We start from the raw sequence: 14,932 nt of genomic DNA on the forward strand, positions 1-14,932 counted from the left end.
ATGTATCTCCCTGTCTCACTCCTCACCTCTCTCTATTATCACCTCCTTGGAAACATTATCTATGTGTATTTTGGCAGTGGCATACATCTGTGTATACAGACGGTAACAATAAAGATTATACATGAGTTAAAAGAGATCACATGGCACAATGTTATGTGCAGTGGAATCAGTAACATCTTTGCAAACAGAAAAAATTTACTTGACATCTTTACTAGTTCGGGCTCAAACGCTATGCTCAATTAACTAAATCGTCCAGAAAACGAGTTGGCCCACTTTTGACATATTATCAAGCATGAATTGCGTAAAATCGAGTTTCATGATTAGCAATTGCATTTGTGACCGTACACCACGAATGAGCCGTAATGTCCTAAATTGTATTCTGAGTTACAGTGTAAAATGTGCATGAAGGTCGTATTCATAGGTAACTCAATTTGGTGCTACATGTATCTCATTTTGATAACGCATCAATAATCCTATTATTGAAGAGGATAATAGGCTTCTATCTATATCTATAGAATTTTTAAATAGCTCTAGTCTTTGTTTGCTTTGGTTAAATCCTGTTCAAGTGGTGTATTACAAAGCATTGGATTTTGTCTAGGTATCTATAACCAACAATTAACAAGGAGAGGACATTCCTAAACCTCGTTGACTTGGGGATGATTTGAAATGACCGCCAATTATGACTGTTTGATATTATTACCAGCAATGTGGAAAAAGACACACGTAGAACCGAAAAAAGGTTACCATTTTGTTGAAGGAGCAAAATTCAACAAACCATAACCCCGCTTCTGGATATCGTTTGAAGTCAAATGATATACCATTTTAAAGCTTATGATATATATTTTCTAAACACGAAATAAAACAAAATTGACCGGGCCGAATTTACGGCTCATTCGTGGTGTACGGTCACATTTTTGCTTTTCAGAAAAGAAATAATAAAGAGGTCATAGCGTAAATGTAATATGCAGTAGCATCAGTAATATCTAGGCTAGCAGAAAAACTTTACTTGGTGTCTTTAGTAGTTCAGATTTCACTTAATCGCCTGCTATGCCCGATTTGACTTAATCGCCCGAGTTGGGACAGTTTTTGGCCAATTTCGCACATCAAGTTTGTACCGCGTAAAATAAGCTCTCATGCTTATCGCCAAAGATCTCAGAACAAAAGTAAAGGTTTTTCATGTTTTCTTTTTACGTAAGGGCTGGGATAGCAACGTTTGCACAGTATTTTTGTGGGACATGAGAGCACATCAGACATATCGAAGTCCTGATGATATCAAATAATTTTAATGTTTTTAAACTCGCGATATAATACAAATTTTATGGCAAATTATTAAAAATGGATATTTTTAAAAACAGTTTTCGAAGTAAGACATTTAGGTCTTTTTGGAAAAAAATGTGTATCTTCAATACGAAAGGTCAAAATTTTCAAATGATCGTCGGCTTTTCCTCCCAGCTACATAAACTTTAAGTACATATCATACATAATGTCCCACAAATTATACTGTGCAAACGTTGCTATCCGATCCCTTAATTGACATTAGTAAATAAATAACATATTTATTTCAAAATCATAAATTAAAATACCACTTCAAAATGGAAAAAAATGCCCACTTGTTTAAAAGTACCCATCTTAAGAGCACCGACAGATGGTTCATGATTCAATGCAATTTAGCCCACGCTATTTTTGGACTAATTTACACATGCCCATATCTTCGCTTGTAGACTTATTGAAACGAAGCTTATGTAGTAGCTTTTAGAAATTACCTTGACGACTAAGTAAAATTCAGTACAATCAATAAGTGATATGTTTTACTATTTTCTAAATCATGTAAATTGTATACAAATTTTTGGTACAACCTGTATATCTTCTAGGATGCAGATGTAACTGTCATTTATTCCGACCTTCCTCAGTGCATCAAACATCAGTATGGCTATTGGAGTCAAATGCCTTTTGGTATTTTATGAATCCAAAACATAAATGGACTTTTTATTCATTTGATTTTTCAATCAGTTGATTTATTGCCTGTGGCTGTAGGTGATCTGTGGTTGAGAATCTTCCTTTAAAACCTGCTTGCTCTACTATATAAAATGTGGAAGCAGACCCATTCCATGTCAACTCCAGGGATGTGCATCGCAGCACCTCTTCAATTTTTCTTTTTCTGTGTGGTGGTAGATATTGATGAGAAAGTAAAATCCTGAAAATTTGAGCTTCATACTCCAATTCGTTTTACAAATCTGTAAAATGCTTTGGAAGCAGAATTTATTTCTGCGCATTTTGACATCTCATTTGATACGATAGCCCAAAAAACAGTACACCGGTCAATTTAATGTAGTGAGGTCCAGATTTGAAGGTTGCACTTACAACAATACAAAAACAAAAACACTCAGATATCATACTGAATACAAATCAATAGAATTTACTGCAACTTTCAAATCTTGGGTTACATTGATTTAAATGTGCTCTGTAACGTCAATATTTAGTCAATTGCTACAAATGAGGTGTCAAAATGTGTAGAAATAAATTCTGCTTCTAACGCATTTTACAGATTTGTCATACCCGTTTTTGAATAATGGCCATTATTCAAAAGGGGTAATTCCTTTTTTTGAGATGTTTATTTCTACCGCATATACGCAGGATCAGAAATATTGGGATTGTAATGGAAAGATAATCTGCACCACTTGTGAATGAAAATAGAAAACTGATTCAGTCATTTCAAGGTAAATCATGGCGATGTTAAGCTAATCTCTAACAATTTAATGACTAGTTTTTTGTCGAACTAAACTAATTGTCTAAATCAATTGAAAGCAACCTTGATGTTTTACAGAAGTTCAGTCTACAAATCATATACTTTGAAACTTGCTTGATTTATTAATGAGTTATGTACGTTTTACAAAAGTGATGTGGTTTCAGCCCTTTACAACATAACTCAAGAACCACAGGACCTACAAAAGTATATCTGTGTGATATAGCTCGAGACACTCTAGCTAAAATACAGGTTTACATTGACTATTTTACATTATCTTGCTGTATTTCAGCTAGAGCGCCAGACAACAAGCTTCGGGGTTTTTTTGGAGAACAATACTGTTACGTAAGACGAAGAAGAAACCCGCCCGGAGCCCGCCCTACTCATTATTTCATTGTACTTATTGCAATTTGCCTCCACACATTACGTAATCAACACAAAGCTTTTGTGAGGACTAGTGAGTGGATAAGAAATTGACAGCGGAGGATACGAACGACACGCCGATTTTTAGTTGTCAATCATGAATTGCCGTAGTCCGAATAATCAGTCCCAGAACAAATTATTAATTTCTGACATGATCGTGTTCTGGGTCTGAACTGTTTCCATATGAAATCTTGATGGCAAATTGGACAAAAGAAGCACATGGTTCTACTAGTCTCCTCCGCAGCCAGTTTGGTTACGCTCCCTCCACACAAACAGTCTGCCAATGGCCACTTATAACGCCGTTTCTGATTGGCTACACGTTTGTAGCCGTAGAGCTGTACATACGGGAACTTGATTGACCTCAGTCTAGCTGGCGAGATGGCGGGTCAAACTTGCTCATGAATAATAAAGTAGCCGTCTAGCCGATCGACCAATTGAAAGCTTTGTTTGACGTCAAGCTGGATGACGTCGGCAGAAAACCGTTAGCGAATCAAAAAGGACCAGTTCGTGACCATTGGCAGACTGTTTGTGTGGAGGGAGCGGAACCAAACTGGCTGCTGTGGAGACTAATGGTTCTACTTGACAGCTTTTTAATCCCTATTCATGTTACGTGAATCACGCTATTGTGGACCATCTTTCTGATACTTGTGTGTTTGGACAAGCGGAACGGTCTTTTGTCTACCTCTCTGTTTGTAAACAGACGAGGATGTCGAAATTGACATCCTCTCCGAATAGGAAAGTCAGCGTAATAGTACGGCACTAGAATTGCCGCGCAACGTTTTAGTATTTTACAGCTTTTTACTGCATGACATTCCGCAAGCACATGACAAATTGTGACATATTTTTCCAAAGATCATCTCATATGAAGTAAGCTGAATGCGATCTGTACTTTTGTAACATTCCGATTAGATCGCTTTTGATCGCTATTATCGGCGAATTTGCTTGAAAACACGTGAGCTGAGACTATTATACCTAATAGTCTCAGACGTGAGTTCATGTTGTGTAAACATAATTAGCATGGACACAAATGAAATTACGATGCAATACAATGCAATTTGAATGCGCAGCAGATCTATAGAAATAACGTGACCCGCTTTTAGGTAGAATTAGACTACACCTGGTCTAGGGCCTATGCCAGGGTCTTATATGCCTGCTATAATTCGGTATGCCTTTAATTTTGACTACAAACAAAGGCTAACCAGAGAAGATGATAAAAGAGGAGGTCGCTCGCTGCCCACATCAAATAAATAATGTGTGCATCCGCCTATTGATGGAAACAATGATCTATAAATCCGATTGATCAACTAATACGATAAGTGGCTTTGCGAGTCACGACTGTCTAGCTCTAAACGGCGCATGCCCGGGTATCAATTTGTTACGTCAGTTGACCGCGAAATATAATTTCTGTATTGTTTGGCATGACCGGCTGCTAAGCTTGACCCGAGATCCCTGTGAAAAAGACCCTCATTTTGGATCCAAATAGCATTTTTGGACACGTTTGGACACAAAACAGGAGTATATGGAGAAACTGACACGAGGTGAATTACTGATTACACTAGTTTTAAGTTTCCATAAACTACCGCAAATATTCAAATTATTATCATTTAAATTTCTTTTCCTTTGACCTTTTATGCTTGACTTTCCATAACTTAACAAAACTTTTGATTTTTTCAATGGGAGTTGCGATATATATATAATGCTTTTTCGCTCGTTTAAAAATCATGGTCACCCTGGTTATTTTTTTTTTTAAAGAAAAAAAGCATGATTTGACTGCGAAATTGGGAATTTAACGATGTACTTCCGTGTGTGGAATATTTTCTCCACTAAGAGAACTACCAAATAAGTCGAGCGTGTGGCGGATGAACAGATTATAAAGGAAGTTTCAAGTGGTGCTTTAAGTACCCCAAACAAAGAAAAGTGAATGAATATGTTCGAGCGATCTCCTCTTTTCTCATCTTCTCTGGGCTAACATGCCGCTAAAACAATTGTACGACGTATTTCAGTGTTTCCCAAATATTATGTTTTTAGCTATTAACTCTCTCAATATTATGCATTTATTTCCGACAAGTAACTGATGATAATTATACTATACATTTATTTTGATGCCTTGATTTTAAATTTATAGCTAAATATGGCGGCATAGATGTTAGATGAAAGCATAGTTGCATAGTTTCTTCTCAGAGTTTCTTCTTTTGTCGACGGAAGATGTACAATTCGTATTACGTAATGGTATTACATTTTCAATAGACTTGTAGTGGTGCAGTATGATTAATCCATTGCTATAAAACCTTGCCTCGGCCTTGTATTGTAAACGCCAAAATCCTTCCTGACACACTCCCACACACATTAGACAAACATATAAATTAATATATGTGACCGTCCACCACGAATGAGCCGTAAATGTCCTCAATTGTATTCTGAGTTACAGTGTAAAATGGGCATGAAGGTCGTATTCATAGGTACACCAATTTGGTGCTACGTGTACCTCATTTAATATGACCACGTATGCCCATTTTACACTGTAACTCAGAATACAATTGAGGACATTTACGGCTCATTCGTGGTGGACGGTCACATATTGCACATTTAATTTATCAAATATTTTATTTACTCGTTGTGTAACGTTTTTCACAATTCCGTGTTTCATAAAAAAACTAACTGAGACAAAAAATTTTCTCCATTTTTTTTTCTTTCGAAAAACAACCCAGCCCCCTTGATATCTAATGGTACTTCCCTAATTAGAAATGATACAGATCACACGGAAACAGATCACTAGTTTCACTTTGAACTTTGCCCTCAACATGATATGAACGTGGCGAAATTACTATCTTTTGTACTGGCTTTCATGTGTGTGTGGTAGTATTCTTTCGAGTGGAAAATCCAATCAATCGTGTGCATATGACATGACATTGGCAGCCAAACGAGAAAAAAGAACATTAATTGCTGCCAATTTTAGTGTGTCGTATTAAAGCAGGTAAAATTTTTTATTAATTTTTCTTTGATCTTTGCATTCTGCTGACTTTGTTGTATTGTATTACTTATTGCATTGGTGTATTTGTTGTTGTTTGCTGTGCCGTGGTCTAAATGAAATGACGCATCCCAGCAAACACAAACGTATTTATAGAAAACGTTATTGTCTGGTTGGGCTGTGCAATAATTACGAGCCTTGCCCCGGGGGTATATTTTCAAATGGCATGCCGATAACCCCCCCCCCCTTTTTTTTTGCACATGCCAAATGTTTTGATTCCCAATTTGCAAACTTTATATTAAATGGTTAATGATGCGAGCGTAGCGAGCAGGAAAGTTGCTTTTTTAGAGCGTGTTATTTAAAATGTGGCCCGTAAATGTGTCCCAAATTGTTTGTCCTCTCCTCTCGGCCCGCCAAAAATTGCTTGTTCCCCCCCTCGGCCTGTCAATAAATCTTTGCATCCCCCAAAGGGTACGTTTTAATAACGTTCCAAAAACGTTTTGTGAAAACTTGATGCAAAACGTTCCAACAGAATGCTGAGTTGACAAAATATGTTGTAAAATTGTTTGCCGTATATTTACTATAACATTTTTACAACATTTTAAAAATGATGTTGTACACACAAAGAAATCTTTACATGACGTTATGTAAGTATTCAATATCGAAGTGACGTAATAATCGGATTATTTACCATAGCAATAGATGAATACAATTTTTTAATAGATCGCCCTGCACTACAACGTTCACGCGGTACCTATGCATTGAACCATAGATGTCAAAGAAATCACTCGCACCTGTAAAATTAGTATCTTTGAAAAGAGCGGTATTCGCTACTTGCAGGTTCCGCCATTATGCACTATGTGCGGGGAGAGCCTCGAACTGGCAGCATACATGAATGGGAATTGAACTAGTCATAACGTTCTGTGTAAGGTTACATAATTCTTCCTTTCATGTATGCTGCCAGTTCGAGGCTCTCCCCGCACATAGTGCATAATGGCGGAACCGTGCAAGTAGCGAATTGTATTCAATCTAAGATTGCAGACAAACACATGTGTTGAGTGCAACCTGCTTGTAGTTCAGGGCGATTTATTCAAAATTGTATTCATCTATTTCTATGGTAGTTAATCCGATTATTACGTCACTTCGACAGCGAATAGAACCTCATAATAATTAAGTGGATTTACCTTAGAACCATGTAATATTTCCCAAATGATGTTATATTTTAATGAATTAGATTAAAATTTTACATAATTTAGTAAATATTTCATAGTTCAGAGGTAAATTTTACTTATTATTATGAGGTTCTATGCATTACATCATGGCGGCTAATTTTAGTAGGTCAGAAAACCGAACGGCTTTCCATTAATTCCATAGACAATAAAAAATGTGTTAAGCATTTAACCACAATCCAAAGTCAGTCCACTTACGGGTTATGCAATACTGAATTATGAACCCGGGTGGGGGATAAAATTGGGAGGGGGGGATCTTTTGGCAGGCGAGGGGGCAAACAATTTTTAGCAGGCTGATAGGGGGAAAGCAATTTTCGGCACACATTTACGGGGCACTTTTTAAATAACAACCTCTAAAAAGAAAAACACTACAGAAACGTTCAAATTTGCAAAATTTCCTACTAAATTGGGAATCCAAAAATTTGGCATATGAAAAGGGGTGAGGGCAAATGTTTTTGGCAGGGGGAAAGCAATTTTTGATAATTTTACCCCCGGCCTCATAATTACTGCACAGCCCCTTAGGGTGCTAGCAAACAGAGGGAGTGCGGTGACTGAAGAGATCAGATTAGTTGTACACAAATCGGAGTTTTATGTGTAAATGTATATAGCCAGAGTATGCACAAAAACATTATTTTTTGGGACAACCTGTAAATACCTTTAATTTACAGGTTTGATTCGTATTTTCGTTTCTAAAGAATGCGATCTGAAGTTGCTTTGTGTTTCTCTCGTCATTTCAACTGAAATAACACATTGCTGGTATTCACTGACCTGGAACTTTCCAACTTGCGAATGTGTCCTTTTTATTTAGGGATACACCATTTGACTTGGGGGGGGGGCTGGAAGTTTTTGGATACAAATTTCCACCACTGCATAAGCCAAAAAAACACTTTCCCAACTATCACTAGAACAAAAAACAAAACAAAAACGTTCCCCACTATCACACCCCTCACCCGACACACACCCCTCCCCCACACACAAACCCACACACCAAAAACATTCCCCACCAAGTGACCCAACCTGTAGTATACTTGCCCATTGTGCACACTCTGGGTATTTATATTTATACAGAAAACTCCGATTTGTATTAAATTGTGTACAATTGTTAGGGGCTGTGCAATAATTATGTTCCCTGGGAGAGGGTAAAATTGGGGGGGGCAAGAAATTTTGGCGAGCCGAAAAGGGAGGGGGGCAAGCAATTTTGGCCAGCCGAGGGGGGGGGGCAAGCGATTTTTGGCACACATTCATGGGGCACCTTTTAAATAAAACGCTCTAACAAGGCTTAGGAAAACAGTACGGAAACGCTTTAATATGCAAATTTTCCTGCTCGCTGCGCTCGCAACATATATCTAGACCATTTAAGGTTTGCAAATTGGGATCCCAAAAATTTGGCATGTGTAAGGGGGGGGGGAAAGCATTTTTGGCGGGCAGAGAGGGGAGGGGCAAGCCATTTTTGGCAGGCCGAGAGGGGGGGGGCGCTATTTTTGGCGAACCGCTCGAAAATTTCACCCCCGGGGGGGCTCATAATTATTGCACGTCCCTTGGAATTTCAGTCACAGTACTCCCTGTCTATGAAAAGCCGCCTTTTTATGACAATTTATTGAAAACTACTTGTGATAAACATCTATTATAATTTGGAGCTCAACTGAACATGCTGAATGCGTTCATCATGATTTAATATAACATAATTATTTTCAAATCAAAAATCGACTATGGCATAGTCTACACCCAATCGTATATACAATAATGCATGAAAATTGTGTAAAAAAAAGCACCTGGAACAAATTTCACCGCCTTAAGCCGCGAAAAAAAATTCCACCCCCCCCATGTCAAATGGTGCGTCCCTTATGATCAAGATTATAAACTTTCAATGTGCATAACGAGACTCAATACAGACTATTTAACAGATCCAGTAGAGCGTGTGTACAACTAAACGGTCAAATATTTGAATCAAAATCTTATATCTGCTTTCACTTTGTTTTGGACTGAGCTGTGAACACTTACTTTTGATATTCACTGCCGCAATTATTGTGTGTAAACATAGCTGAATACTACTACTAGCCACGATACCTACACCATACCTTTGTAAAAGTTTGTTAAGTTTATAACCCATCTTCTTGTGCTACTGAAGTACTGTAAACGTACTTACGTGCGTACGTACATGTAATAGCGCAACTAACGCCGGGTCTGACGTTACTGACGGGGTAAGTACCGGTAGAAGGCTATCATATAATGACATCAAACTTGATTTTCAATATCAGAACATATAGCAGAATTAGCAGCTGATATAAACAATGACACTGAGAAGATAGTGATAGGTTTAGCGTAATAATAACATTTGCAACATTATATATTAAGTGCTATATATTTATCGCACGAATCAGTGTTTATTATGATTTTTACTCATTTTAGTGTCTATTTTGAAATTCCATGTTTCGTAAAAAGCCCTGTAAGGAAATGGTACAGACCACCAGTTTTACTTTGAACTCGGCCCTGAACTTGACACGGTTCGAAACTACTACTTCTGTGTACTGGGTCACGGCCGGGTGTGTAGTATTCTTTGGAGCGGAAATCCACTCAATTGCATTGTGCTATAAGTATACGGATGTATTCCGTGTAGGGGTGTGTATTACATTGGCAGCCAAACGAAAAAAAGGAATATAATAATTGCTACAAGTTTTTGTGTCGTAAATCAGGTAACATTGATCTTTGATTTCTAAAATGAGCGATATATTTTGAGCCAATTATATGAGGCCAATATACACAACTTAGAGACTCGATTAGACTTGTTCTCCAAAACAGTGATTTATTACACCTACAACCATGACAACTTGGCAGTCAGATGTATCGGTATTGATACATCAAAAATTGCATAGAAATTACCTTCTGATGCGAGAGAAATTTTCGCATAATGTTCTTAGCCCTCTGGGTCAGATGGCACAGGATTGCGCAGCTGTACATGCCATCTACACGATCTACTTCTATCAGAAGCCAAACGTATTGCACCATACATTCCGTGTGAAGGCACCCCGGGATGACACATTCTTCATATCGTTTGTCCAAGAGCTTCCATTCCAAGATGTTGATGGACGTCCCCTTCCACGATGGCCTTCCACGGCTCCCTGAAGAATCTGCTTCTCAACTCCACCACCGTTTCTTACAATGTGGCCAAAGAAGAGCAATTTTCTCTCAGTTATGGACTTTCTGATGTTTCAGTCCGTGCCAATCTTATCCGGGACCCAGATTTTGTCTTCTCGTCTTTCCAAGATACTCCCAGCACTTCTATAGTACCACATCTCAAATGCAATTCTTCCTGTTATTCTTTGTCATTGCCCAGGATTTACACCCGTAGGGTGCACACCAGAAAATAGCTCCCATTGACTTTGTGTACAAACAGGGTCTGGGAAAACGTCATTTTTTTGACTCCAGAGCGACTAAGTTCTTCAAAACTTACCCTTTCTGCAAGTCGAAGGTCAGATGAAGACATCCATTGTAGAAATTATATACGGAGTCCAGCATTTTTTCGCAGAAAAATGCCGACCAGATCATCCTATAGCCCACATAGCTTACACCACCTAACGAATAGCTTGGTGTTTCTGAAATGTAACACATTTTGAAAGTTTAGCCAAATTGTCATAAAAAGTCAGATCCTGTTCATTTTTCACAGACAAGCTATTTCCCAGGCCTAAATGAGGATTAAATATGAATCAGGGCCTAATAGTTGGGTTTTAAGCCTTTTCTAATGTATTAAATTAAGTCGTATTGCACGTTTCCTCATTTGAAACACTGATTTGTTCCTCCCAGGGTGTAGGAGACTTGTATTTACTGGTGTGCACTCCGTACGTAGGAATTAAGAAGAAAATGTGTTCATCCTCTGACCCGACCCCCCTGCCCCTCCCCCACCAATGATTTTCGCACCCAGTGGATAAGTGGAGTGGAGTGATTATTAATTTTGTATTTATTCCTTTTTTGTAGAGCAACTATAGACTAAACTCGGTCAGAAAACACAATTGATACCACCCACTGTGATACCACCAGTGACTCGGCAGGCACATCTACTCACCTGTACCATAGATTTTAGCCACGTACCCCTACACCGGTACCTACTTTATATTTGTGTGAAGATAAAATAAAGGTATGTTGTAGAAACAAAGTACTTGTGCAAATTACGAGGTAAATTGCAATACGTTAAAAGAATCATGGGAAGCAGCCTTATTGAGTTGCCGCAGTCACTGGCTACCCATAATCATTCTTCAGTTTCTTCTAACGTATTGCAAATGACGTCGCCGTAAATATAATAGGAAATCTACCACAATAATTTCAGTGTTGTCAGTTGGACAAAAAACATACCTCCCTAGCAAAAACAAAACGTTTTACAGGAAATGTTTTATTGTCGGGTTATATAAATAAAGGGTATAAAACTTTTAATAACGTTCCGAAAACATTTTTGAAAACATGCAAAACATTTTAACAGAATTTTATTTCTAGTCCCATTCAGTGATCCAAGCGCAAGTGTAAAATAATACACGGCTTTCGGCTGAACCACTAGCAGGCTATGTTAACACATTTATGACAATGACAAAGGTACCAAAATCTGAATTTTGATGATATTTACGATCGTCTGGATGAGTAACTCACTGAATGGGCCATTGAGAGTAGACAACATATTTTTCACAAATGTTTGCCCAAAACTAGTTTACAATAACATTTTGACATTTAAAAAATCTGCACAATGGTGTAAACGAATAAATGTCTTGTATTTCAAACTCTTCATACTTTTATACAAAATTCTGAATATTTATTATTATATTATATTCACAGTCATTACTTGACCACGAGACTACAAGAATGGCTTCAGAAAATGTAACTCTACTTGACACGACGGGTTTTCGCTTCCAAGGCATTGAAATCCCCTCCACAATCAACACAGAGGCTGATTTAATTGCATGGGCCGACCGCGATGGACGCATGGTTGAATTGGGCGACGGCGAACGTAAGCCATTCAAAGACATTCCTTCATGGACGTCTGTTTTTCCAGAAGACCACAAGATGGGACTGGCAGATATCGGCCTTGCCACCGTGCCTATTTGGGCTTTCAAGACAGGGGGAGAATGGTCCTTTTCTGAAAAGAAACCATCCAATGGAGGTACCAATGTTCGAATTTTGATCAATGGGGATTTTTCTCATGATGCGTGCGAATGCGTCGCGTTTAACCAAACGGTTTGGAATAATGCCGAAATGGACAAATTGGATGACGTCGCTGATTCTGTGAAGATTGCCATGAAAAAGGCTCTTAAGGTCGTTACCTACATTGGACGAACCGACATTGGTGGTACCAACTACGAAGACTCACAAGGAGGATGGGGTGGCAGAAAGACGATATTAAAGTGTCGTCCCACCGAATTTCGACTCAACTCTACGTCTAAAGGAGAACCCGTCAACCTTCCCATAGAAGTTCGCAATGCGCTTGGTATTCCAGATCGTGTTCTTGATCCATCCAAAGCCTTCAAACCATCGGACCCTGAACAATCCTATCGCTATTGTGCAAACACTAAAGGGTTTTCAGACGCCGTTTTGAAGGAACTGGATGTTGATGCTCGCATTATCGACGATGCTATTGCGACGTGCATGCACCACAATAATAAATACGTCGACGTCTTCGGGAAGATGCTCGCCGCTATCCGTCAAGGAGGTTTTAAATACAACGAACGTGAAAAGACAACGGCGTCAAGCTATTTGTCTACAAGAAGTGGCTTCCGCGTACTCGGAAATCCTACACTCGAAGGCGTTTCTCGTCTACAAGTTGGTCGTGGTGAATTTTTACCTACAAATGGGGCCTTTCCACCCATTGAATCCAGAAATGAAACCACAATTGCCCCTCTTTTGGATAAAGGCTTTGAAGATTATGCTACTATCCCAAGCGGTAGAGTTTACATTATGACTCGCGTTGTTGATGGCCGAAAGGAAGTTTTTCGTTGGCTGGGGGCTCCTTTTGGAGGCTTTGTGTACACGGGAACAACACCACCCTTCAAGAAGAGATTTGGAGCTATGGTGTTTGCGTTTGGTGTCGATGCTACGGATCAAACAAAGGCTATGATCGCAATGGCCCAAACTACAGACGTCACTACAATGCCTGTAGGGATGTGTTTGGCTTGCTACTGCTCGCCACCAACACATGCCTACAACCTCGAGTCGTGCCGTTTACATCCAGTATGGTGCGAAGATTGTATCCGCGACTGTCCAAACATCAGTGCCTGGCGTACATGCCCATTTTGCCGCGTAGACGTTCAAGATGTTGATATTGTCCAAGCATGAAGATTTAATACACATTCAACAATAAAATAGAAAATAACGATAATCTTAACTGTAATATAGAGGCTTTGTGAAGATAAATGTAAATCGTTAAATCTGTTGTGACGATTATTCTGGCACCAACAAATATTACGACCTAGTCATGAAAAGTTCCTCCCATTAAATATTTGCCCACGCAAGCTGGAGTGAATTTATATACCCGCTCATTAAGTGACATTATGTTGGGTTGATGTAGAAACTAACCAGCACGTGAAATACGGCGCAGTTCTAGGGTGTTGGCTCTCCTTATAACATCTATACTCCAGTGTGCATATTAAGTCATCATGACTTGCTGAATTAAAATGTAGAAGGGATGCATATGAAACAATTTCTCTTTCCATATTTGGTATGGGGATTAATGATAATTCCCCGCTCACCTGTTAGACGTTAATTAGACCATATCATATCGTTGTTGCTGCTTGTGCATTGTAAGTATTGTATTATATACATAAACACAACATAAAAAGAAAATCCTCACTTATATAACCCGCCATAAATCTAAACCTGCTCATGTTATGACTATTCGATTGACACGGTTATGTGCAGCATCTTGTTAGCCCCAATTTTGATACTGTATTGCTGCCAAAAGCTCCAAATTTACAAAAATTGGCACCAGTATTTGAAATTCGTGCATTTTTAAAAGTTACAAATCAAGACGATCACGCAGTTGGATTTCCAAGCATGGCCAAGCTTGCATGCCCGCGACGAACTCCTGTCGACTATCCCAAGTGCCCGGTTTATTCAATTGTCAATTTGAAACGCATGCATTGTTACAATGCTTTGCGGGAGGGGCTGTTGTATATGAGGGCATTATGCCATCGATATTTACCAGCAGTGGTTTCGGGCTATGCCATTGTCACACTATGCAATTCTCCTCTACAGCTTTGCGCGCTCCTTTTTAAATTTACAACTTTTACAAATCCATCAAATTTCATATAATAATATCAATCTTTGTCAATTTAGAGCTTTTGGTAGCAAATGCGGTAACTATAAAATTGGAGCTAACAAGAATATTTATATTGGCGTAAGTGAGGACTTTCTTTTCATGTTGTGTTGTGTTTATTATTGGGTTCCGTTGTTATCTGTTGGTGTAAATACGTGCTATTTATGAACCTCTTCACATAATCACAAATCTGTAACTTAAATGCATCTTTTTACGAATAATGTTGAATATACTATATACTTAAATATACAACTCACATTAAAATTACGATAAAACTA

At 38.5% G+C, this 14,932-nt stretch overlaps 1 protein-coding gene across 3 annotated transcripts; it reads left to right on the top strand.

Annotated features, from left to right (window-relative positions):
* Positions 1–5,921: 5,921 nt before the first annotated feature.
* Positions 5,922–14,932, top strand: LOC140152818 (uncharacterized). 3 transcript variants are annotated; one of them, XM_072175324.1, is made up of 3 exons: positions 5,922–6,140; positions 11,336–11,495; positions 12,182–14,932. In XM_072175324.1, exon 3 carries the CDS (start codon positions 12,209–12,211, stop codon positions 13,673–13,675), a length of 1,467 nt encoding a protein of 488 aa, XP_072031425.1. In that variant the 5' UTR covers positions 5,922–6,140; positions 11,336–11,495; positions 12,182–12,208; the 3' UTR covers positions 13,676–14,932. The 3 variants fall into 3 exon arrangements, with proteins under 3 accessions (XP_072031425.1, XP_072031427.1, XP_072031426.1); XM_072175326.1 differs by lacking the exon at positions 5,922–6,140 and adding an exon at positions 9,262–9,564; XM_072175325.1 differs by lacking the exon at positions 5,922–6,140 and adding an exon at positions 9,869–10,056.

Source organism: Amphiura filiformis, chromosome 5, assembly GCF_039555335.1.
Source record: "Amphiura filiformis chromosome 5, Afil_fr2py, whole genome shotgun sequence".
NCBI classification, from domain to species: domain Eukaryota; kingdom Metazoa; phylum Echinodermata; class Ophiuroidea; order Amphilepidida; family Amphiuridae; genus Amphiura; species Amphiura filiformis.

Bases quoted from the DNA above. Each gene is read 5' to 3' on its own strand.
- LOC140152818 (XM_072175324.1), top strand. From the start codon at position 12,209: ATGGCTTCAGAAAATGTAACTCTACTTGACACGACGGGTTTTCGCTTC.